At 38.2% G+C, this 23,486-nt stretch overlaps 1 protein-coding gene across 1 annotated transcript in view; it reads left to right on the top strand.

Annotated features, from left to right (window-relative positions):
* The window catches only part of grin2db (glutamate receptor, ionotropic, N-methyl D-aspartate 2D, b), a 71,014-nt gene that overhangs the window by 21,923 nt on the left and 25,605 nt on the right, over positions 1–23,486 (top strand). Inside the window, exons 2-6 of the mRNA XM_079894799.1 lie at positions 11,443–11,775; positions 12,843–13,049; positions 14,699–14,965; positions 16,874–17,202; positions 22,475–22,589. Of these exons, the coding sequence (XP_079750925.1) occupies positions 11,473–11,775; positions 12,843–13,049; positions 14,699–14,965; positions 16,874–17,202; positions 22,475–22,589 (1,221 nt within the window). The 5' untranslated portion in view covers positions 11,443–11,472. The remainder of the gene's footprint in view (positions 1–11,442; positions 11,776–12,842; positions 13,050–14,698; positions 14,966–16,873; positions 17,203–22,474; positions 22,590–23,486) is intronic.

The following is a 23,486-nucleotide window of genomic DNA, read 5'->3' as shown; positions in this document are numbered from 1 at the left end:
AGCAACCTAAGGTTAAGTGTCTTGCCCAAGGGCACAATGATAATAGTTCATAAATTGCTCCTTGTGGGATTCAAACCTACAACCTTTTACTCATCGACTTGCAATAGATCTGCAACTTCTTGGCAACTCAGTTTACCAACCAAGTTGCTGATTATGTGAATGTTTAACCAATTTACCAACTGGTGGAGAGGTTTGAACAATGTTTTTTCTGTTTACATTTTATGAAATGTGGTACAAACACCTTACAGAATGGAAACATTTGATTTTCTTAATTTGTCAGGGCATTATAGTCTATAGTATATAGTATAAGTTTAATGCTGAAGAGATAAAAAAGGGGAAACGGCTTGTTTTCTCTTAGTCTGCTGAGATTAAGGATGAAAATCTGGTAAAGGAGCAAGATAAGACAGCTATTGTCTTGTGAGTAAGATTTGTACCGCACTCTTGAAGTAGAGATCTTGGAGTTGAACTAGATTAAACTCACTTCTTTACAGTGATACAGCAGCATCTCTGTTAAACGCGTACAACATACTCATGGTATCTAAATAGTGTAGTAATGTTTTTGTGCAGTGCAGCATGGGCTTTGTTATTGTGCCGAGGATCTGTGCCTGTGTGGAAGGTTGATGGATGACGTGGTCGTTTGTCAGCTAAAGTGCTTTCGATAGCGTCGGTCATCACGGTGCATGCGAAGCATTTTACGAGCTGTGTTTACAGCCGTGCAGTAAAGGGGAGCATTCTCACAGCCAGTGCAGTCATGGGCTCAGCCATAATGATCACGAGCTGTCAATGCATATGGCCCCAGATCCAGCCAGTGTTTGTGAATGCAGTCCATCTCATGTCTCAAGCTTTGTGTTGTCCATTTGTTGTGTTGTGTTGTGTGTGTGGGGTGAGGGGTCAGGAAACTGCTGGCATAGTTGTTATAGGAATGTTGCAGTATATAACGGTGTTGACTGATAAGGCTGGTATTTAAAAATAACTCTATTCTTTTAGCCACGATAATTGTGAGGTGAAAATGGAGCTTTTTTTTGTAGTATTCAAAGGATAAAGAAATTGACAGATTGACTAAATTAATCAGTAAGTAGGCTAGGCCTATATGAATCCGTGTATCATTCGTTCAGTCATTTTTTTTTTTTATTTAATATTGAAAGTAGAAAAATGAGAAAACAGTTCTTTCTTGTTTTTTCATTAAAACGAAAAATCAAGCTGAATTCTTGTTTTTCTGTTTTTTGGAAAAAATGAAAAACAAACTGTTTTCTCATTTTTCTACTTTCAATATTAAATCAAAAAAATGACTGAACGAATGATACACAGATTATGTGTACTAGGGATGGGCGTTTTTCAAAAATATTGTATTCGAGTATTTGGGCTCATAAAAAACGAATAGGCCTATTCGTTTAAATTTGAATGAAGTTTAATGAGACGTTTTTGTCACCATTTCTGAACAAGCTTATGATGCTACACAACAAAGCTTAGGCTACATTATATCTTGAAACTTTTAGTTGAAAACATTAAACAATGTGTGTATCAAAATATACTGTAGAAAAGCATTTAAACTGAAGCAATAAAAACGCTAATAAAGCAGACTTCGCCAGTAATTGTGCAGAACATTCAGTACATAGACCAGAGTTAGCATATGGTTATTGTGTTTATATTGTTTTACATGTTCATGTTGAGAAAAGAAAAAAAATCCATATTCGGGTGAAAGTTGGCTCCTCAGTCTGATAACAGTAATGCGCTCCGCAATTTCTTACAGCTCTTGTGTTTTCTGTTCTTAAACCTGTCTCCCTTGACGAACTTAAAGGAAGGATTTGTCTTGAGATCATTTTGCTTTCAGATAAGTTATCTTCTCGGCTAAGTGAGAGGTCTGATCAAATGAGGGATTAAAAACAAACAAAAGTGGGGGTACGAGTTAACATGTTACATAAAATGCTCTTTTTTCATTCTACCAAAAATGTGCCGGGAGCCCACTGTTGCTATAGTAATGAACTACACTTTTACGTGCATCTGATTGACAAATAAATCATGCGATCTTATTTCACTGTTGCTAATGTTGAGGTTATTTTCAGCTTCGTACAAAGTTTGCTTTGTACATTGTTTAATTGCATTGATAAAGAGGGCAAGCTTAGCTATTAAACTGAGCTGTGTGCATGCATTTTAGACACATTGTTCTTGCTCCATCCATGCAATAACTGCATACTTATATGAGCAAGGTTTTCTATTTACTTCACCTGCTCAGTGCTCTGGTAATATCAATGGTATGACCCATTTTAGGAGCTACCAAAATTACAATTTAAAATCAAAATGCGTACATACTGTACATACGTACGTACCTATTTTTTACAGTCTATGGTACGTACACAGTATCCACCTTATTTTGCAACGCAGAAGTTATACGATGATGTACTTCCTTCTATTGTGTTAGGCTTCCGTTTCGCTAGCTGGTGGGTAAGGAGCAATGTTGTGGGAGCATGCACAAAACACTATGAAACACCATGATGGTAAATATTTACCACACCCCCAGTGTATAACACAGTGGGGGATGAAATGAAGAGGTGGCCTGACATCTTATGAGAATATTTTCAATTATTTTGTGTTGTCACTCAGAGACGGGTCTTCGATGCACTTCTCAGCAGCTCGTTTAACAAACGGCATCTCTGCATATTCTGTGAGTTTGGGTTGCTTATGATGTTCATCTGGAAACGCATTGTGCGCCATTTCATCAGATTTGTAAATAATCTATAAACCTATCCCAACACAGGAGAATACATCAATATGTTTCTAAATATGCAAAGAAACTGTTCATTCATCGCGATTATTTCAAAATAAAAGTTTAAACCCTCACTCTGAGTTTGCATGTTTTGATGTCCACATGTTATTGTTCAGGAAATTACAGTGACTGTAGCATTTCTATCGTAAAGAAGTGGCCAAATATTAATGGGATGATCTTCTGTGGGTCTGCCATTAACGAAGTGGAAAGAGCAAAAGTACAGAAGTTTGGGCGGTTTCTCACAAATGTGTTGCTCAAATACACACAAGAGAAATAGGACCTTAATAAAATAATTTTACATACACCATTTCACCTTTTCTGCATCGTGTCACACAATTAAGCATGTGCATGCAAAGTACTAAAAATGGCAATTGAACGGTTAATGTAACAGATACACTGTTAATTATTCGACTAAAACTAGCAAAACAAGCAACTTGCATTGTCAGCGTGTTCACACATTACAATAATGCTTTTAACCAAAGCCAATGAGCTTCTTGCAGCATGCAGATCATAGGGTGCCCCACATCCACATTCAGTTCTGGTTCGTGGATTATGGTCAAAACAAATATCTTGCAGGTATTTTTTTATGCTTGAACCACTCTATTATGGCACCCACTAACTGCACAAAGGACGCCAGTCTGTCTGTAGTCCATATTAAAAGTTAAAAGTCAAAAGCTAGCCAGTCAAAACTACTCGGTCGTCGCAAAACTACGGGTTCACAATACAACTACGATTAGCGGAAGTGGCTTATCGGAAATCTTACACATTATATTTAAAAAATGGCGGTGCCCACTCTTACTTAAAATATAAGGTGAATACGATACTGATTCAAAATGCAAGCGCCAGTGATTGACTGTCAAAAAGCGGTTTGAACGCCCCGTCCCCCAGCTCAACTGAACTGGAAGTCTTGATTGGTTTTGCTCCTGAGTCAGACCTGTCTGTTATTGGCTGAAGTGCAGGGCTCCACCGCAGTAGTTTGAAAAGTGCCAGCCCTCCCTGTTGCTCTGTCAGCACCCTCGTCAAAGTACTTACTTTAGGTGAAAAATAAATTTAGCGAAGTAGAATACTTAAAAGTAAAAGTACCACAATTTAATTATAGTGAAAAAAAAAAAAAAATTATACTCCAGAACTCAGTACCTCTGGTGAATAGTAATTGAGATTTTGAACCCCCAAAAAGCGCTTCCATCCATCATAAAAGTAATCCGTACAGCTCCAGGGGGTTAATAAAGGCCTTCTGAAGCGAAGCAAGGCTCTGTGGTGTCAATGGCCCATAACCAAGTAAACACTGTAATAAATAAATCATGTAATAATATTTTGTAGAAATTATAATACTGGAATGCAGAAATACTACACCGAACAAACTGTCATATTATTTAAGACAGCATGTTAGAAAAAAATACATTGGAATAATTTTTGTGCTGCATGTGCTTATAAGCTGGAGTCAGGTTATATGAAAATGTGCTGTCTGTATGTTTCCTTTTTAATTCATACTGCGATATATATAAGGGTCTTAATATAAATCTTAAATGTATATGTATGTAAAATATATTTTCTTCAAAAGGCAAATTTAAACAATTGTATCTTCATTTTAAATGGACAGCAATTTAATTAATCATGTCTGGCAATTTGAAAAAACTTTTTTGGGGTCTATAAAAGTTTAATGAACATTTAATGATCTATAAGCCTTTCACATATTTCTACACTAATTACAGTAGGCCTATATAAAACTATACTGTCAGTACACCATAGTTATACAAATGAACTAGATCAATGCATTCAAAGGGATGAATTTCCATTCAAAGGGATGGAAACTGATAGGAAAAACATTAGGCTTAAAAGATCCTGTGGTGATCCCTCTAGTGTACAACATTAATATTATAACCTTCATCTTTCATTCTAAATAGCTGACGTCTATAATTAGCTGTTTACCCAGCATCATACGTTTTTGAAACTAAGCATGTTTGCCTCAATCGAAACCCGCTGCTCTGTAATGCACAAAGAATCTTACAGCTATTTAGACATGAACACAAAAAGAAAATGTATCCCTTTAACATAATACAAGCAGCCAATCAAAATAAGAGTTTTAAAGAAGGCCAGCATAGCATTTGTTAACACATATGTTTGGACCCCGCCCCCTGTCAAATCAGCTCTTGTACATGAAGATTTAAGCATGCGCATCGCTGTTTTGTCCATTATTTAATGCTTAAAAGGCAGCGCTTTTTAATCATTGCTTGAATTAGTAAGAACAAGAAAGGTGTCAAAAATATACTAGGAAAGTTCAAAGTCTACTGATGAGTTTTTTGACATTTGGGTATAAAGTGTTTTAATTCTACAATATATGGCGTAAAAATGTCTAAGTGCTGCCCTCTTCAGGTTGAAAGGTGGCTACTGCAGTTGAATTTTCCTATTGGCAGTTGTGGTGCCCTGTGACGTAAGAGGGCACCACCTCACCACGCCCTTGGCAGCCCCTGGTATAAAAGCATCTTGTTCTGTCAAAACAAATGTAGCGAGTCAGTAGTTGGTATTGCGAGTATTGAAAACGATCAGGATAGCGTAAATTAGCATCTAGTTAGCATAGCATTTATATAGTTATTTAGATTATTTCGTGTAGCCTAGGTAAAATGGGCTTCTCCAAACAGCTCGCACTGAAAAGTGACGCGGTGCCAAACGCTGCTCCTCCTGCATGAACTCCACCACCGTAGTGGCGTCTTGATGTGAGTGGGCATATATTTTTAGTCACAATTTATGTTCCTTCGTATTAGGCTAAAGTTAACCCTCTGGGGGGTTGACAAATGCGCCGGCGCGCTTTGCTGGATTTTGTCAGTGTCACATAGCAGCAAATTAGACTTAAAATACTCTGTCATTTATGGTCATACAGACTTAAGAAATATGAAAAGATAAACTGTTAAATGTCTACTTTTTTATGCGTCCACTTACAGTGGGAAAAAACATTGTGCTTTTGTAAAATAAAATAAAAATAAACATGGTGTGCTTTCTTGCTCTCATGTCTCCTTGAACTTTTTTTCTGGAGCACATCTCTAAACTTAAACAAAACTCAGCGAATACTAGTCACACAACATAAGCAATATATTTTTTATAAACATTTAAGTCTCTGCTATTAAATTATCTAATTCAAAACGAAAACAAATATTCTCTGTTTATGTAATCTGTATGAAAAGATAGAGATGTCAGTCGTTCTCATGGCAACTCATTATATGTAAACGCCTACAGAGAGCGCGCGCTATTGAAACGCGGGTCTCAGGTGCACGCCCCCCTGTTCAGCAACCGAGGGTTCATCCCCTCTATCTCCCTATACTGTCTATAGACCTTATGTAGCCCCGCCCCTTTTCAGCGCTGCGCTCGTTGTCTTTTGACTTCCGGTCTGTATTTTCACATAGATTTTGCGTGTTTATTAATAAACGGCTCGTTTTAAAATCTTCCCGGTTGTCTGACATTTGTTAACTCATCTGCTTTAAACATTACAGTCCTCATGATAACTTTCGTTAACTTTACATTAAGTAAATGCACTTCAAAAGCTAATTACTCCTGGACATCAGCGCCATAGAAATATACAGAGCGACTGCAAAAACGAAAGTTAAAAGACAATATTCTAAAGATGGCGGCGCCCTCGTTTCTCTGGTGCATAAGGTCTATACATCTAGACAGTAAAAGAAATGGACACAGCGACCCCATTGGATTCAACGGAGAAAAGTGAAGTCAATTAGAAGCACTCACTTCCTGATGGCTGAGCGTACTGCGCAGACTCAAACTGAGCTTGACGACGTAGATGTGACGTGAGCAACCTGTCTGTCTTCTAGTAGCTGTGCCAAGAGAAATCTGAATCATTCCCTTCCGAAACTTGCAGAGACGGAGAGCGTGAGTAGGAAGTGTCCATAAGCTAGGAGCAGGAGCAACTTTTGCTAAGTATTCTGATTAATTATTTTGTCATTTTGCCTCCACGTCCCCCCAATTGCCCGTGAGCTTCTCCTCCTGTCTATACGGTAATTTCTCTACTGTGTGACAGAGAGTCGCGTGGTTATGATGCAATCGTTAGCCTATTTTTTACAAAAACTGCTTCTACAGGGCCATAACGTAAGATACAAGGTAATGGAGCCTTTTATCCATTTTCGTGTTTCTTTAGAAATAAAAAATGGACAAATGGAGCCTCAGATGTAAAGTTATTCGCTGTCAAAGTGACGCCAAAATGAATGGGAGTCAATGGAATGCTAACAGCAGTTGATGGTCTGCAAATCAATGGTGGCCCCCGGGGAAGCTTCAGTTTCCGGCTGATAGATTACCCCCTTGGGTCTATAGGCTTGTTCGACTTCATGCAGCTCTGCGCAGACCGATCGGTGGCTGACTTGAAGCAGTGCATGCCTGTTAGAAATTTCGTCCGACTTGATACAGCACCGACGCCACGTGACTGTGAAGTATGCCATTAAAGTACCGCGAGAGCGATTCAAGAGTAGCCGAAGAACTTGGCCAAGTTTGCAAAATCCGCATATCAAGGGCGCAAATGTGGAGAAATTGCCCAAAATGAGTTAAGTTGTGCTAAGATAAAAATATGTACCAGCTTATTGATTGCTTCTATAGCTATGTTATTCATATAGGCTTCATGTGACGAATATTTTTTACGTACTTTGTAGATTTCTGTTTGTAGCAAATTTGCGACATTGGTCCATAACGGCTGGATTGGGCTAATGGCTACATATTATAATAATGCTGTATTTAGATGGTTTCAGCCAAAATTATTATTTTTTATTTTTCACAAAAAATAGCATGTTAGGATATAACACTATAAGAATATATAATGCATATATGCGCACTGGAGAAACAAGGAAAGAGTTAAACAGAGTGTAACATGGAATGTATAAAAACTACTGTCAATGTTAGGGAGTAGGAGAGTGTTTTGTTTCTTGCTGTTGTCAAGATTCATTAATTTGTCAATTAAAGTTTATAAGTTCTAACAACTTTGTGCCATGAATAAAATCTACATACCTGAGATGGGAAAATGTGTTTTATTAATTTTACCATTTTGTAAAAAAAATTACCCTAAATGCCTGTTGTCGCAAATTTGCAACATACCAAAATTTCTATTTATTTGTGTGCAAAAGTGAAATTGATAATCTCAACATTATTTACCATCTACTTAAAGGCAAAAACACACATATTTTTTTTTTTTATATACAGCTATATAAATTCAGGCGTTAATTCAGACTTGGCTAAATAGACCTTTTATATTTGGAAATATTGCCAATATGTATATTTATATGTTATATGCACGAATGTAATGATATAAGACCCATAAACTGCTTAAGTTCTTTGTAATGGAAATAAATTGACCTTTTGTCTTATAAATCTAATAATTGTGTAAACATACATTTTGTGCTGTATGTTCATAAACCTCATTGTAAATAACTGAACTGAACATGTCTTTTAAAGCACAGTGTTCACAGCATATTTAATAAACCAGTCAGGGACACAAGAGATTTATGTAAATTTATATGGAGCTGTTATAGTAATGTACTCTGTAGTATTTTAGAATCGCCCGGGGGTCTGTAAGCAACAGCGAAGCACATGTCCCTTCCATTGTGGATGATATATCATTGAGTTTTTTTGGCTCTCTTTGATGAATTCAGGACTGCATGTGCACTTCTCACGTATCCTACTGTATAATGCAACCTGTGGAAGCGGCCGTAAATTGCTGCTTTTGCACAACATTAGCACAGTGGGATAACAAATGACAAGCCCAGGCTATGATTACACCAGGTTAATTTGAAGTGACTCAAAAACAGTAATATGCTGTTGTGGAATGTGGTCTTGTACTCTTTCGTGCGTTCCAACCCCAACCAACCAACACACACACACACACACACACACACACACACACACACACACACACACACACACACACACACACACACACACACACACACACACACACACACACACACACACACACACACACACACACACACACACACTCACTATCCCTTGTCTGTCAAAACTGGAGGATCGCCAGTGTGTTTGGTCAGGCCAAACACGTACACATACCCCAGTAATCAATATTTCTCTCCTTTCCTCTATTCCTCCATATTTCATCCCTCTTTCTTTTTCTCCACTGCTTCCATTTTCCCCTTCTCCCCATCTCTGTCCACATCTTAGTCATTAGGACTATATTTACCTCTTTCAGCCAAACAGAATTCCAATGTCTGCCTGTCTCCCTCTTTCTCTCTCTGTCTCCATCCCTCCCATATTGTTCTCATTCTTCCGTCGTCTTTGGCCTCTTAATTCTTTCTCTCATTCATCTGAAGGACTTGTCAGGGTCAACAGACTTAGAGATGGATAAATATAACAGAGGGAGAAAGAGAATACAACAAAAAGAGAACAAACCCAGAGAGTGGTGACAGATTTGGGAGAGAGGGAATATTATGTCAGAGCCTGGTGATTCCAAGCAATTGCATTAGCACCTGAAGTCATGAAACAGAGAGGAGCAGGCAGGAGGAGGCTGCCAAGTACATTGAAAATGATTTGCTTTCATTGTGTGTGACTGTGTTTGTGTTTGTGTTTGTGTTTGTGTGTGTGTGTGTGTGTGTGTGTGTGTATGATTCTCTCTAAATCATTTTATTGGTGTGCGTGTGTTCGGTAATGTTGATGTGAGTGTGGGTATGAAGTATTTATGTGGGTGTTTATATTTTATTGTTTGTTATTATTTATTCACCTTAGTAACCACCATTCATTCCTTGACTGTTTTTATTAGTGCACACACACAGACCGTAGAAGCTATATTATTAATGAGGAGATGATATTTTTTCTGAATTAGTTTGGCATAATCTTTATTTTTCAGGGGAAAAAAAACCTGCTTCACTGCTTAAATTTGAAAACTTTTGTCTATGAAACCATGAAATGGCATATTGATCAACGCGATATTGCACTTAAACTTAAAACAACTTACCTCAAGCTCCATTTGCAAAATTGGCATGTCAAGTTGGCCTCTTTTCCATATCCATGACAGCATCCATATTCTCCTCTTTCGCTTCGTCCTTTTTTTTTCAGCACACATAAAAATAACATTTGCCAAGGTGCGATTCATCTTGCTCTATTTGTTTACCACTAGCGCATACTGATGACATTTTATTCTTCTATACTAACTTGCGTCGTAGCCTACGATTCAAAAGGTATAATCTTCGTACAGTCTACATACATGACGTTCCCAAGTTTAATAGATCCATGTCCTACAGTGTGATTTGTAATGATCTTATAGGATTGCTGAAATCGCATGATGTTTAGAAAAAAATAAGCATGAAACTCCACCCCTAAATCTAACTGTTGTGTTCGTGCATGGGTAGAATTGTGTTGGGGCTACTATTTTTAAAAGGGTGTTGAAAGGAAGTGTTGTGTAGTGGCATAATGTGTGAGAACGGAAATGAAGAGTAAACAAGATTGATGAAGTTTGTTACTCCTGTCTCATGTGTTTCTTTGCTTCTACTCCTGACAGAAACCACTAACCCTCAGTAGGGTGAAAACAGATCGCTCAAAAAATTTACAAATCTGATTGTGAAAATTCATACAAATTCACCAAAATATAAAATGGTTACGAATTGCTTTCTCGGTTTACCTTAAATACATATTTTTTTAAAAAAAATGGAAATCATTAAAAATAATGACTAGGATGTGTACACTCACATCATGTATTATATATTTGTAAAAAAGTTAAAACTAACATGAATCCAGAATACATGCAAATGAGTTTTAAAGTAGATTTAAAAGATTTTTCCTTTTCATTATTGTGAAAAACATTTTTTTAGTCATTGACCTATTTAATATAGGCAAAACCCTTGTACAAGCCTGTTGACATGATTACATTTAAAGGGTTAGTTCACCCAAACAAGACAATTCTGTCATCATTTACTCACCCTCATGTCATTCCAGACCTGTAAGGCTTTTGTTCCTCTCCGGAACACAAATGAAAATATTTTTAATAAGATCTGAGTGAATAAAAGCCTAAATTCATTCTGTTCATCATATAAAGCGATCGTGTCTCTTCAGAAAATTTGGACTTAACCGCTCAATTCATATTAGTTTTACAATCTCTTTATGAACTTTTTGAAGCGTCAAAGTGGTAGTTGTGCAGCTGTTTTAATAAAAATATCTTAATTTGTGTTTCAAAGATGAACGAAAGTCTTGCAGGTTTGGAACAACACGTGGATGAGTAAATAATGACAGAATATACATTTTTGGGTGAACTAACCCTTTAAAGTAAAACATGATCGGTGAGCCTTCCAAATAGTTAAGTCCACTTCAGATACTCTCACAAGATGGTTTCACTAGGACATTTAGGCCTTCATTAGAACAGCTAAACCTGTACATGCACAAAATCACATGCAGTATTCCTCTATCAATTACCCTCTCTGTGTGTGTGTTTTCCTCCTGTGTTGCTCCATTTCAGCCTGTGGCCTGAATAAAGCCCATTTCATTTTCTTCCCTTCTTTTGTCTGTTCTCTTACTTTCTTGGTATCTTTCTTGTTCTACTTTGCTTTCTTTCTCTCATTCTAATCTTTACTCTCTGTATCTCTCAAGTTTTTTAAAAAAAATTGTATGCAATTGTATATATTGAATTTATGATTTTATTTTAATTGCAGTTTCTCTCTTGCTTTTCCCTTCCTGGTTTCACTCAGGCTTTCTTTGTGCCCTCTCGTTTGGCCTCCATGTTTGTTGCCATGGTCACAGTACCCACGCTGTCTCTGCTATTGGCCCTGGTAGAATGGGCGGGTCAGACTAGCTCCTCCCCTCATCTCTTGCTCCGGTCCCGAGAGCGTGAACGGGACCCGGTGGCATCAATGCACTTCAACATCGCAGTGATCCACGCGGGCTCAACCGTTCAACAAGGGGAAGCAGGGGCTGCAGCAGCTGCGGGTCGGGTGCCGTACCCAGGTTTCGGACGTGTGCACAGCAGCTTTGGTGAGAGCGTCGTCACCCAGTGGGGATCCGCAAACGTAATCTGGCTTCAGGTCAGTCAGAAAGAGGTCATGCAACTGGAACGGAATTGATTGCTTTCAGGGTGGAGACAGATTGTGATTTTACATACAGAGTAACCTAGAATACCTGAACACTTTGTTATTTTAAAGTCCCCCTGTAGTCAATAATTTTATCCCTTTAAACTCATCTTTGATCACCAAAATAACGTTTAAAAATGTTTTTTTTCCTGTGAAAAAAAAATCTTTGTGCCTTAAAATAGCTTGAATGCAACTCTACACCCTTGCTTCATTTAGTATACGCAGAACCATGAATATGATAATTAGCCCCGCCTCCACTCACTCGCACCAGCTCAGAGATTCACTCGGCGAACTTACTGAGGTAAACGCTGCACAATGGTATCGCTCTTTACAACGTCGGACACATAACGGTAATTAATATGATTGGCCTTTTGTTTGACGACTATGTTATCAAACAGCTAATAATGTGTTGCTAATGTTACACAAACTATGTTCCCGTTCGCCATCTCAGTCTGCCTTCTAAGTAACAATCATCAGAAACGTTTAGAACAACTCAGAACGTCAGTGGAGAAAGGCATATAGTTAATCATAACATTGTAATTTACATAATTCACCCGCTATATTGCTAAATCTCCCCGATTTTTCATATCAACAAAAAAATATATACCGGGATAACCTGGCATCTCTCGAGACTCCCTGCTAGTTCGCTGTTAATGATATGCTAAAGCCCATCACAAGTTGATGTGATTGGTTACAAGGTAGTTTGTGATGTCAGAAACACCAGCAATTTCAAACTGTGTTTTTTTTTCACTGCAGTTTTAAGGAGAAAATACTCAGCAATGGTGTTGACTTATGAATTTGCACATGATTTGTCTTAAAGCACATTAAAAACAACACATAGACATAAAAACAACATTAAAAACTTGATTTTCACCACAGGCGGACTTTAAGTTAACTGAAGTGCGAACACAAAAGTAGAGTAATATTATGGGCACTTAAACAGGAATGCTTATTCAAAACTACAGAAGTTAATGTGGTGTGAATGTGAACATGAATGTGAAGTGAATGTTAATTGACTACAGGTGAATGACAGCAGTCCCAGGACGCTGCTCTCTCAGCTGTGTGACCTGCTGGCAGCCAGACCCCTTCAGGGACTAGTGTATGAAGATGAGAGACCCTATCCGCTGGCCTCCGGCCCCCTGGCCCCCATGCTGGAGTTCGTTTCGGCCCAGACCGGCCTCCCCATCGTTGCTGTGGGAGGGGGAGCGGGTCTGGGCAGGGTACCACAGGTATGGCTGTTTACAGAATTAAGATGCGGTCACATTTACCGTTGCTCAACGAAATTTCGCAGATGAAATCCTGTCATTTCAATAGGAATCCACACGATTAGGAGTTCCCCAAGCAGATTTCACCCATGTTCAAGTTGTCATGCGAATTCACCGCGTTGACCAACAAACAGCTGCTTGGTTTGAAAGTGAGTGAGTCTGTGTGAGCAGTGCTTCATGTATTGCTACACTAAACCTTAATAAACCTTAAGCGAATAAACAAAATTTCACCAATGTAACCCCAAGTTCGATTTCACTCAACTACTGTAAGTGCATTTCATACTCTTGCGTTAAGTTAATTTGACTTAACCTTTGTGCACATTTCATTGATCAACCTTGGATTTCACAGCAAATCTTTCAATACAGACTGCTGCCTATTAAATAAATTATTTTAAATACAGAACCAAAGTCTACAGACTTAAACTTGTCCTTTTTAAAGTATTTCTTGTAACCCTGCTAGTGTAAGCAAATGCTAAGTCAAATGCCTATTAAAAGCGATTGTACACAGCCAGTACGATTGATTTTAATTTTGAAATATAGCTGTCTTGAAATGAATAGTGTTTTTTCCTGATTAACTGTACTGTCTATGCCATTTAATAGCAAAATAAAACGGGACCATTGAGGATTTCTCAGAACAGACCAGTTTGAACAGTCTCAGATGCACTTTAACTGCATTGAATTATTTGACAGCGCTATTTTCTTTTAAAAGAAAAAAATAATATTGGAGTTTCTTTGGACTGTGGAAATTCCTCACAAACATCTCTCTGCAAGCTCTTGGTGTTAATGAGCTCTAACACTTGCTAGATAGTGTTTGGCTTGCTGCAGTGCTATAAGGGCATTGTTTGTTAATGGTGCCGCCTGAGGAGGAGTGTTAAACGGACAGAGATAGGACTGCCGTCGTCTCTGTCGGGGCCTGATCGGGGCACACCGATAACTGTAGGAAGGGATGGCATTACTAACATCCATTTGGATAAATAGCAAGGCCAAGGGTCATGCATTACCGCTGCAGGCCATATGGTCTGCTCCTTTTTTCTCTCTTGTGTTCACTGAAGTGCTACGGTCTGGGTTTCGCAATTTCAGTTGCTCATCTCGACATTTATAACATGTTCTCTTTAGCACAGTATGAAAACAACAAAAGGAAAAAGACGTGATTTTTTTCATTTACAAATGTTTTATTATTATTATTATTAACTCTGGAGACATGATATTAAATCCTTTTGATGATGTTGCATTGAATCCTACACTCTCCCGGACCTACACGCACACTCCATTGCATTGCAAATTAAATTGGAATCTGTACGCCATACTCCGGTGACGATTGGAGTCACTGAAGTACCTCCCTCCTGTTTCTACAGCGGCTGCATATCTCAGAAACTCTTTATAAGAAATTGAATTCCTATGATGCTTTATGGAGGCAATAAATAGTCTTCAATCACAGGAAATGTCGTTATTTTTTCCCCTTAATTGCACTGCAGAAGACTAGCTCTGTCTGATGTCATGATTAGAGAATGTCACATTAGAAATGTAGTTCCCATGATGCCTTATGCAAGGAATGAATCGACGGTCTTTAGTCTTGGGAAATGTAGTCGTTTACCTTCTTAATTGCTCTGCAGGAGACCGGCTCAATCTTCCTACAGTTCAGCTCTTCCACCGCACTCCAATTGGAGGTGATCTTTGAGGTGCTGGAGGAGTACGATTGGACGGCCTTCTCAGTGGTGTCCACACGTCACCATGGCTACCAGGACTTCCTGTCGATGGTGGAAGGTTTGACCGACGGGTCATTCATCGGCTGGGAGAAGAAGAGCATAGTGATGTTGAATTTAACCGATGACCCAGGAGGAGCGCGAGCACGACGACTGCTGAAAGAGAACGAAGCACAGGTAGAGAGGGAAGGTCATTGCATTTATGTCTCACTTATTCGCTTACTCGCTCATTTAATCATTCATTTATTCTTCCTCCCTCCACCTGACATCACTTCCTGTCCTTAACCATTTCTTTGACTTTTTCTTTTGGCTGTTTACTCCACCACCTTTTTCCGTTCTCCTCTCATTCTCATTCTCTTTCCCATCTCTACCTATATTTGTGTAATGTGCATGTGTGTGTATGTGTGTCACAGGTTGTCCTCTGTCTCCCCCTGGCTCCAGGCTGTTATTGTTCTGTGTACGTGTGTGTTAGAGGGTGTTATTGTGCCTTGTGGGTCCCAGTACACTGATGTCAGTGTTAATATAACACAGAGCCTGTGGCGGTGCAACCCAATGCCGTATGCATTAGATTCAGTCTGCAGTGCTTCTGCTCAATTACACACACACACACCGAAATAAATATTGCACACATATATAAAATATGCATTAAAAAAAAAAGAAAACAGAAAGTTACACAGTAGAATACAGTAAGTAGTATGATGGTGGTAAAAATGCTTCAGTCAGTAGTGATTGCTATTATAGTACTTCAGCGTATCTGCTGCGTGATTTAAAATATGGATTTTAGCATGGCTGGAATGCTGCGTTGACCAATCAGAGGCTAGAACCTGGCCTGTCCATTTTATAATGTGATATATACATTACCATGAACATGATATTACTCATACTGTGATTTTCGAGGTACCGCACACCCCTACTTTAGACAAGGACAGGATGTACTGTATACTCTATAAACACGCACACAGAACAAGAACATAATATCAACACTTAATCTGTTTTGTTCAGGTCTGGTGAGTTTACATACTGTACATGTTGAATTCTCGATCTTTTTTTCCTCTCATTCTCTAGTTCTTTTCCTAGTTCTCTACTGACCTTTTCTTCTTCTTTTTACAGTCTCTCTTGGGTTTTTTTCTCTCTCATGTATTGTAAAGGTGAAATATTTAGCCCCTCTCTCAGTTTTTGTTCTTTTCTTCCTTTCTCTCTCTCCTTCCCAGATTGTGCTAGTCTCATTTCTTCCCTTTTTCTTTCTCTCCTTCTCTTTCGATCCAATGTCTGTCTTTCTTCGTTAAGGAATGTCCCAGCACCATTACTCCAAAGCTGCTCCTCTCCTGTAAAATAATTAGACAATTCTGTCTATTACTGTACATGTTTTAAAAAAGCATTTAAATAGCAAAGTTTACTGTCAAGAGGTAGAACTTATGACTCTGCAGGCACGAACACATTCTGCCCTCTGAACATGGTACATGCTGTAGTAAATCAGTCTACTTTAATCAGTTTATTAGTTCCTGTAATGAACCCTTTATTTTTCAGTAATCCCATTAACATTACTGTTCATATATCATTAATTGCAGTGCGTATAGGATTTCAAATTTCAATCCAAATTCACTGATCCAAGTGATTGCATTCCCTTTCTGTTGTGCTCCGTTTGATCTGCATGTGCTCTATGAAGTATCTGAAATTTAATGATGACGGTGACATTTTAATCGCTCTTTTGATATTAGGACGCTCTCATGTAAATGGAAATACTCTCATTATAAGAATTTAACAGTAAAATGTAATTAAATGTTGTTTTGTAAGAAAGACGTTTTTCAAGCACTGAAAAAGGCTCTCCCAAGTACATCGCAAAGACGTGACATTTTCATGATCAGTTCTTAGTGATTTTACACATCGGTTCCAGCACTGAAATATATAATCCCAATACCTCTCCTGTCCTCTCTTCCATTTCCTCTTCTTATTCTGCTCGTGGTCTGTTCCTCCCTTTTGACCTCTGTGTTCCTGTTTGCACTCGCTTTTGTTTCTTCTCTTGCTCCTGCTCTCTGGTTTTCATCTTGGTCCCCTCTGTCCTCTTTGCCCCCACTCCTACTGTAGGTGCGGTTGTTGTACTGCTCTCAGGAGGAAGCAGAACAGGTGTTCCAAGCTGCTTGGGCAGCTGGTCAGGCCAGTGCCTCCCACATATGGTTCGCGGTGGGTCCAGCTCTGTCCGAGCTGTGCCTGACCGGACTACCCAATCGCCTTTTTGCAGTCAGACCGCAGGGTTGGAGGGACGAGCCCCGCAGACGTATCGCCCGTGGGGTGTCCATTCTTACCCACGGAGCTGTTGCGTTGCGCAAGGACTACGGAGCCACTGGAGGTCCACACTTTGTCACTAACTGCCAGACGGATGGCAACAGAACGCAGAGGATTCGCGGTAGAATGAAGTAAGAGATAGTTCTTTCCATCGATGCAAGATTTGACTTGCACAACACTATGTTATAGTGACCATGAACATGAAAATGTATTTGCAAAACATTTACCTAATGTAATGTGTTGTATTAAGTGAAAATTAATATTCAGTGGGACATGATGTAAGACGGGATTTGATTTTTATCAAATGAGATTTCATTGGGCAGTGAAAGAAGGCTGTAAAATAGTTTTACTACTGTTCAAAAGTTTGAGATCAGTAAAAAAAGAGATTAATACTTTTATTCAGCAAGGATGCATTAACTTGAACAAAATTGACAGTAAAGACTTTTACAAAAAAATCTATTTCAAATAAATGCTGTTTTTTTTTTTTTTTGAATTTTCTATTCATCAAAGAATCCTGAAAAATATGCATTACGGTTTCCACAAAAATATTAAGAAGCACAACACAAGTTTTCTACATTGATAATAAGAAGTGGTTCTTGAGCAGTAAATCAGTTTATTAGAATGATTTCTGAAGGATCATGTGACACTGAGTAATGATGCTGAAAATTCAGCTTTGCATCACAGGAATAAATAACTGTTTAAAATATTTAGAAATAGAAAACTTATTTTAAATTGTAATAATATTTCACATTATTACTGTTTTTTGTTCAAATAAATGCAGTCTCGGTGAACATAGGATACTTTTTAAACATTACAAATATTTCTTACACCAAACTTTTGTATAGTAGCGCATATATAATGTGTAATTGTATTGGTCAAAAATAATGAAAAAGTTCAAATATATTTTTTTGATCATGATTATTAAACAAACATTTTTTGTGATGAACTGTGGACAGTATAACCAGTGACTTTTATTTAGAAAGTACATTTTAATTTTGTTATATATATGGAGTAGCTATAGTTATATCAACCATATAATGTAAGTAATTAATTTAGATACTCCCATAGAAGCAAATTCAGTTAAAGGGATACTTCACCTCTGGGAAGATGAATGTGTATTTAAAATAGGTCATTTAAGTAGAAGTAATGTGAAGAAATTTTTTAATTTGGAGCTTTCTAGACTGAGAAAAGCCAGAAAATGTATTTTTGGCTTATGTGGATGAAAGACAACAACTCCCAGAATGCACTTGCTTCGCTGTCTCAGGAGGCCACGCCTACCGGTAAGAGTGCGCAGTTTAAAACAACAAAGCTAGCCTACGTGATGAGTTTGCGAGGGATTTAGAGATCGTCCAAAATGTCCGGGATTCGGCTTTTGCGTTCTACAGTCGCCATTCATTCATCATGTTTACTGTGGCGAGCAGGACGAGGCTGACGGCCGCGGGAGAACAGCGCGAGGCCGGTGGCATGATTACTGAGACGCGCCGGGTCTCGCATATCTCACGGAGGAGCGGGAATTTTTCTTAGCAATGGTAAAACCATAGACTGTAAAAAATATGGACAAAGCGTCTGTGACGTCACCCATAGACTTTCTGAAGAACGGGTTTGAAGCCGTTTATGGGGGGTATGGGCGGCGCCATCTTGGAAAATCTTGGAAACCCTAACCCCGCCCACCTTCTGACGCAGCGCGCGTCACTCAGCTCGCTCTGCTACTCCGGTTATATCTGTGTATATTTTAGGCAACGAAATGTTATAAAACACCATACTAACTCTTTTCGTTTTCATTTAAAGAAGTCTTAAACATTATAGCCACACAAATGTAGTTCAGGCAACGCGTATTGATTATATTCACTGCACATAACGTTTGCCTATTTATAACAAAACGAAATATAAAACACAAACCTGCCTCTTTTCATTTTAAATATAATATAAAAATATTAAACATTTTAACATGGTCCAGGCAATATGTGCATTTGTACTAAACAACAGATGTTGCAGTAAACAACATTACAGATCATATTCGTTGTATTAAAATTTAAAATGACAAAACTCAACCCAGTCTCTTTTTGTTAAATTTCAGTTTTATCAATATTAGCCATTATAAAAGTATAAGTAAAAGGTAAAGTTACAAGAAGCTATACAAATAAAGCAAACAATTCAGTCAAACATAAAAAGTCATGCGCTCGATCTAGTCTAACCATACAACGGTACAAGTTAAATATAGCTTATAAAGTTATGAAACTTCCCCTCAGCCAAAACGATTGCCCAGGGAACAAATTATAGATTCACGAGACCAAAAATCGCCCGTTAGATATAGACAAGACGAATTATATCTCATGTTTAACCACTACAGAGACGCCAGAGTCCGCGGCAAACCTCAAAACGTCTAGCCGATGAAAGGCTGCTCCAGGCGGGGTACATGCGCCGAGCGCCCGGTCATCATCGCTGGATCTCACAACTGGATACAATTTTCATAAATCTTTATAAATAAACCACAGATTTGAGCTTTAAACAACTACATTCTCTCCTGAAAAACTCTTAAAACTACATTTCATGATACAGAAACAGTAGTATTATATGTCAACTGTATTAAAAAATGGCGCTTCTTATGTTGTCATTCTCCGTGGCGCTGCCTTTCAGCTGTCAATCAAGCTGTCACTCAAAGTTAACCACGCCCTTATTGTCATACATTTTATATCTAAATACTATCTAAACTAACGAGTTAGAAAAAAATTCACTACCCTCGCCGTTGTCAGGCACTCGGAACCTATCGAAAAATCCAATAAAAGTCCATGGGACCAACCTGTAAAAACATGATTTTATGCTGTGAAAACGGACATTTTAACATGGGGGCTATGGACATTTGCTCCCTTTTGGGACCTTCCCCTAGCGGATTTTCGATGTATTGCAGTTTTTCGCACTTCCGGGTAGGCTTCATTTTTCAGATCAGAATGTTGCCCCTTGGGTAAAACGCACATCAACCGATCACTTGTTTAGCGTTCATGTAAACACTACATTCATATTCACCGATCGGAATGAATTCAGTTAGATTGAAACAAAAGGTGTGCATGTAAACAAGGAATGGCGACCGCAGAACGCAAAAGCTGAATCCCGTACATTTTGAACGATCTCGCCCGCCGGACAAGTCCGGGAAAAGGAGGATGGTTACTTACTCAGCTTTCTCCTACTATTCAGCTTTCTCCACAGAACAAGAGCCTGCTAGCTTAGCTTCCAAAGAAAGACGGCTGATACTGTGTGCATTCTGTGAGTGAGATCCCACCTCCTATGGGCGGGCTGAAAACATGCGGAACAACGCCATCTACTGGCTGTAGTCTTTAGCCTCTGGCCAGAAAATCCTCCGATGACGCAAAATGACGATTTTTGCGTCATCGGAGGATTTTTTCCAGACAAAAAATACATAAATCTCTTGTCTCAGGGGGATATGAGGGTGGAAAGCATGGTAATTCGAAAATACTACAGGTTTTCTACTAATACAAAGCTTAATGCTAAATCCTGAAGTAACCCTTTAAGAGTTAAACCATTTTTGCCCATGGTATTGCAGCGCTAATAAAGCTGCTTTTGTGAACGTGTGTGCATGATATTGCCTGTGTAATTCATTTAGTGAATCAAGTGCTAAACCAGCACATGATGCAAATAAATGGTGCTTTTAGCATAGTTTATGGTGTTATTATACTGTGTGATCTTGAAAATCTTTTAAAAGCCCTCAATTTATGTTCACCCTGAGAACTGTGTTTAAAGCTCATTTTGTTTGGCATTAACCTTCAACTTTGTTGCAATATTTTTTTTTTTTTTTTTTTTTTTGCTGCTTTGTTGCATTTATAGTAAGTCAGTTTATCCTTAATGACACACTCTAATGAGAGTGAAAGTGCTGCACCTTTGGGGCACGGATGTCCTTTACTCCCCCACCACAGGGACTGTATAGAGGCGTTCAACATGCCCCTGTGTTTAAGACAACAAAGTGGGTGGGAGCGGATAAACAATTGCAGCAGTTTGACGCTGTCTCTACCCTGAAAGCAAGCAACACAACAAAACTAGAATAGTCCCATTATAATTAACAAGCATGTGCCAGTTTCATTTATTATAATGGGAACGTTACTCACCTTACGTAAGAGCGAATGGGTCCGTTTTTAACTTGAATGTGCAAGGATGTATCAGCTGCTTCCAGTTGTTTTAGATGTACAAAAACATTCTTGACCTTTATATTGCAGACTGGTACTTGCTTTCATATTATTTGAACATTTATCATAATCATAAACACTTGTTATAGTGCAAAATAATATGACCATTTACTGCACTATAGTGGCTAATGAATTAGAAGTCTCGCATGGATAATTTTGTCATGATGTGAGAGGCGTTTTTTAACTAAATCTTCCTTTTTAGTTAAAACTTTGTCATTTGATATTCTTTATTTTAGGTCAAATTTGAGAAAAAATGGCATCCAAGTTTAGTAGACTAAAGTGTTTAGTAGACAAATGTACTGAAATATTCAAACATTTTATATCCCTGACATTATTGCCTAAGATTAGATTCATTCAAAGAATCAGCGTAATTTTCGTCAACAGTGTGTTTAAATTAAATTTCATTAAAATCGTCTGCAAAATAAAAAAGCTTCATTAACAAACAGTTTCATTGATCATTTTGATGAGAAAAACACTGGCTGCCAGTGATGAAACTAGAATTTCTGAACAATAGCCTGAATGAAAATGTTTTTTTTGTTAATCACCGTTTGTAACATGTTTTACACGTAGTAAGGAGAAATTATATGGACTCACTGAGCAGAAACTCTCAACTTAACAACCAGTGTGACTCACACTCATTACACATCAGAAGAGGATTGATTGGGAAAAGAGATTCACCTGTTTAGTACAACCTGCTGTTGTAATTATGGTTTGCTAAATAGTACATAATGGTTTTGCACGCATTTATCGCACAGATCTTTGGCGGAATTTTGTGAGGAATATTCACAAAAGGCTTTCAAAAGGCTCATAAGAACAGAGCAGAGGAAACTTTGCTCCTTTAAACTTGTTCACCCAGTCAAATTTTTTAATTGTGCAGTCTTCATTTTGCCAAAAGCATATTGGATTTAAGATAAAAAGATTCATTTGAAGCAGTCACAAAGAATGTCACATTTAGGCACTGTTCTGGGTATTTTACTGGTTTAGATTAAGTGCTCGAAATAGAGTGACTGCCTCCTTTGATTCCATTGCTGAAGGAAATAAAATGGTTACCTTCAACACACTCTTGCAATCTGACCTAATTAGGATGTTTGTGAAGTTTTCTGTGTGAGATTTCCTCTTTGACGTGTCTTGAGTCTTTAATACTAATTCTTTCTGGGTCTCTTCCATCTCAACAGACTGTTTCTGCTCTGTTCTCTTCGCTTTGCAGGTATTTCAGTAACATCACTCTCGGTGGGCGGGACTATTCGTTCAATAACGAGGGCTACCTGGCCAATCCCTTTCTGGATGTCATCTCCTACACGCCTGGGAGTGGCTGGGAAGACGTAAGAACTAATCAGAGTTCTATTTCTATTCGTTCTTGTGTAACTGCTGTTATGGATTGGTAATGTCCAGGATGAAAAGCAGCATTGCAGTAGCCATGCTGAGCACTGCAGTACCAATGCGCTGGAATGGATTTCGAGAGACCACATATCATTCGAGATGTCTGTTTATGACATGGACTGTTTTTGTGCGCTGTTAATTACGCATATGAACGATTGCGGTACGTATTGGGGTTTAAAGGTAACGACAGCGCAGTGCTCTAATAAAATGTGCGATTTACTCCATCATGACTATCGAAATGATGTACTTGCTGTCTAAGAGCTGAAAACCTAATGTTACAGATTGTAGCAGTAAGACATATAGATTGAAAGCAGTTTTAAAATGATATACTACTTGACACTACTCTAATTTCGAAAACCATTTCCCATGACAGTCCACAGCAGAAAAAAACATTACAATTAACTCTGAACAATGCATCACATTGTGCAGGAGAGAGAGTGTTGTGGTGTTGACGGTGCAATTCTGCTGTACTGCAGAGAAACGTTAAAGCCTCAATGATATAAACATATAATTAGGGTTTCAAGAGGACGTACATAATGTACAATTAGCTCATGTTTACATTTGGCCTTGTTATCTATGCATATCCATGATACCCTCAGTATGTTATTAAGATTAGCAATGCTTTCCTACATTATTAGCTTGCGACTTTATTATTATTATGTGAATAGCAATAAATGGAAAATAATTAATTGTGAAATGGTTTTAGAGAGTGGATTTGATTTCCTCTTTTCACTCTTCCTCTTCCTTCGCTAGTTATGCTTGTGTTAAGTATTTCTGAGCGGAAAAGGAATAAATAAATAAATGAATAAAAACTCTTTTAAATTTATTGGCTTCTTGTA

This window comes from Squalius cephalus, assembly GCF_949319135.1.
Source record: "Squalius cephalus genome assembly, chromosome: 15".
In the NCBI taxonomy this organism is placed as follows: Eukaryota; Metazoa; Chordata; class Actinopteri; order Cypriniformes; family Leuciscidae; genus Squalius; species Squalius cephalus.
This window is presented reverse-complemented; position numbering and strand designations above follow the sequence as displayed.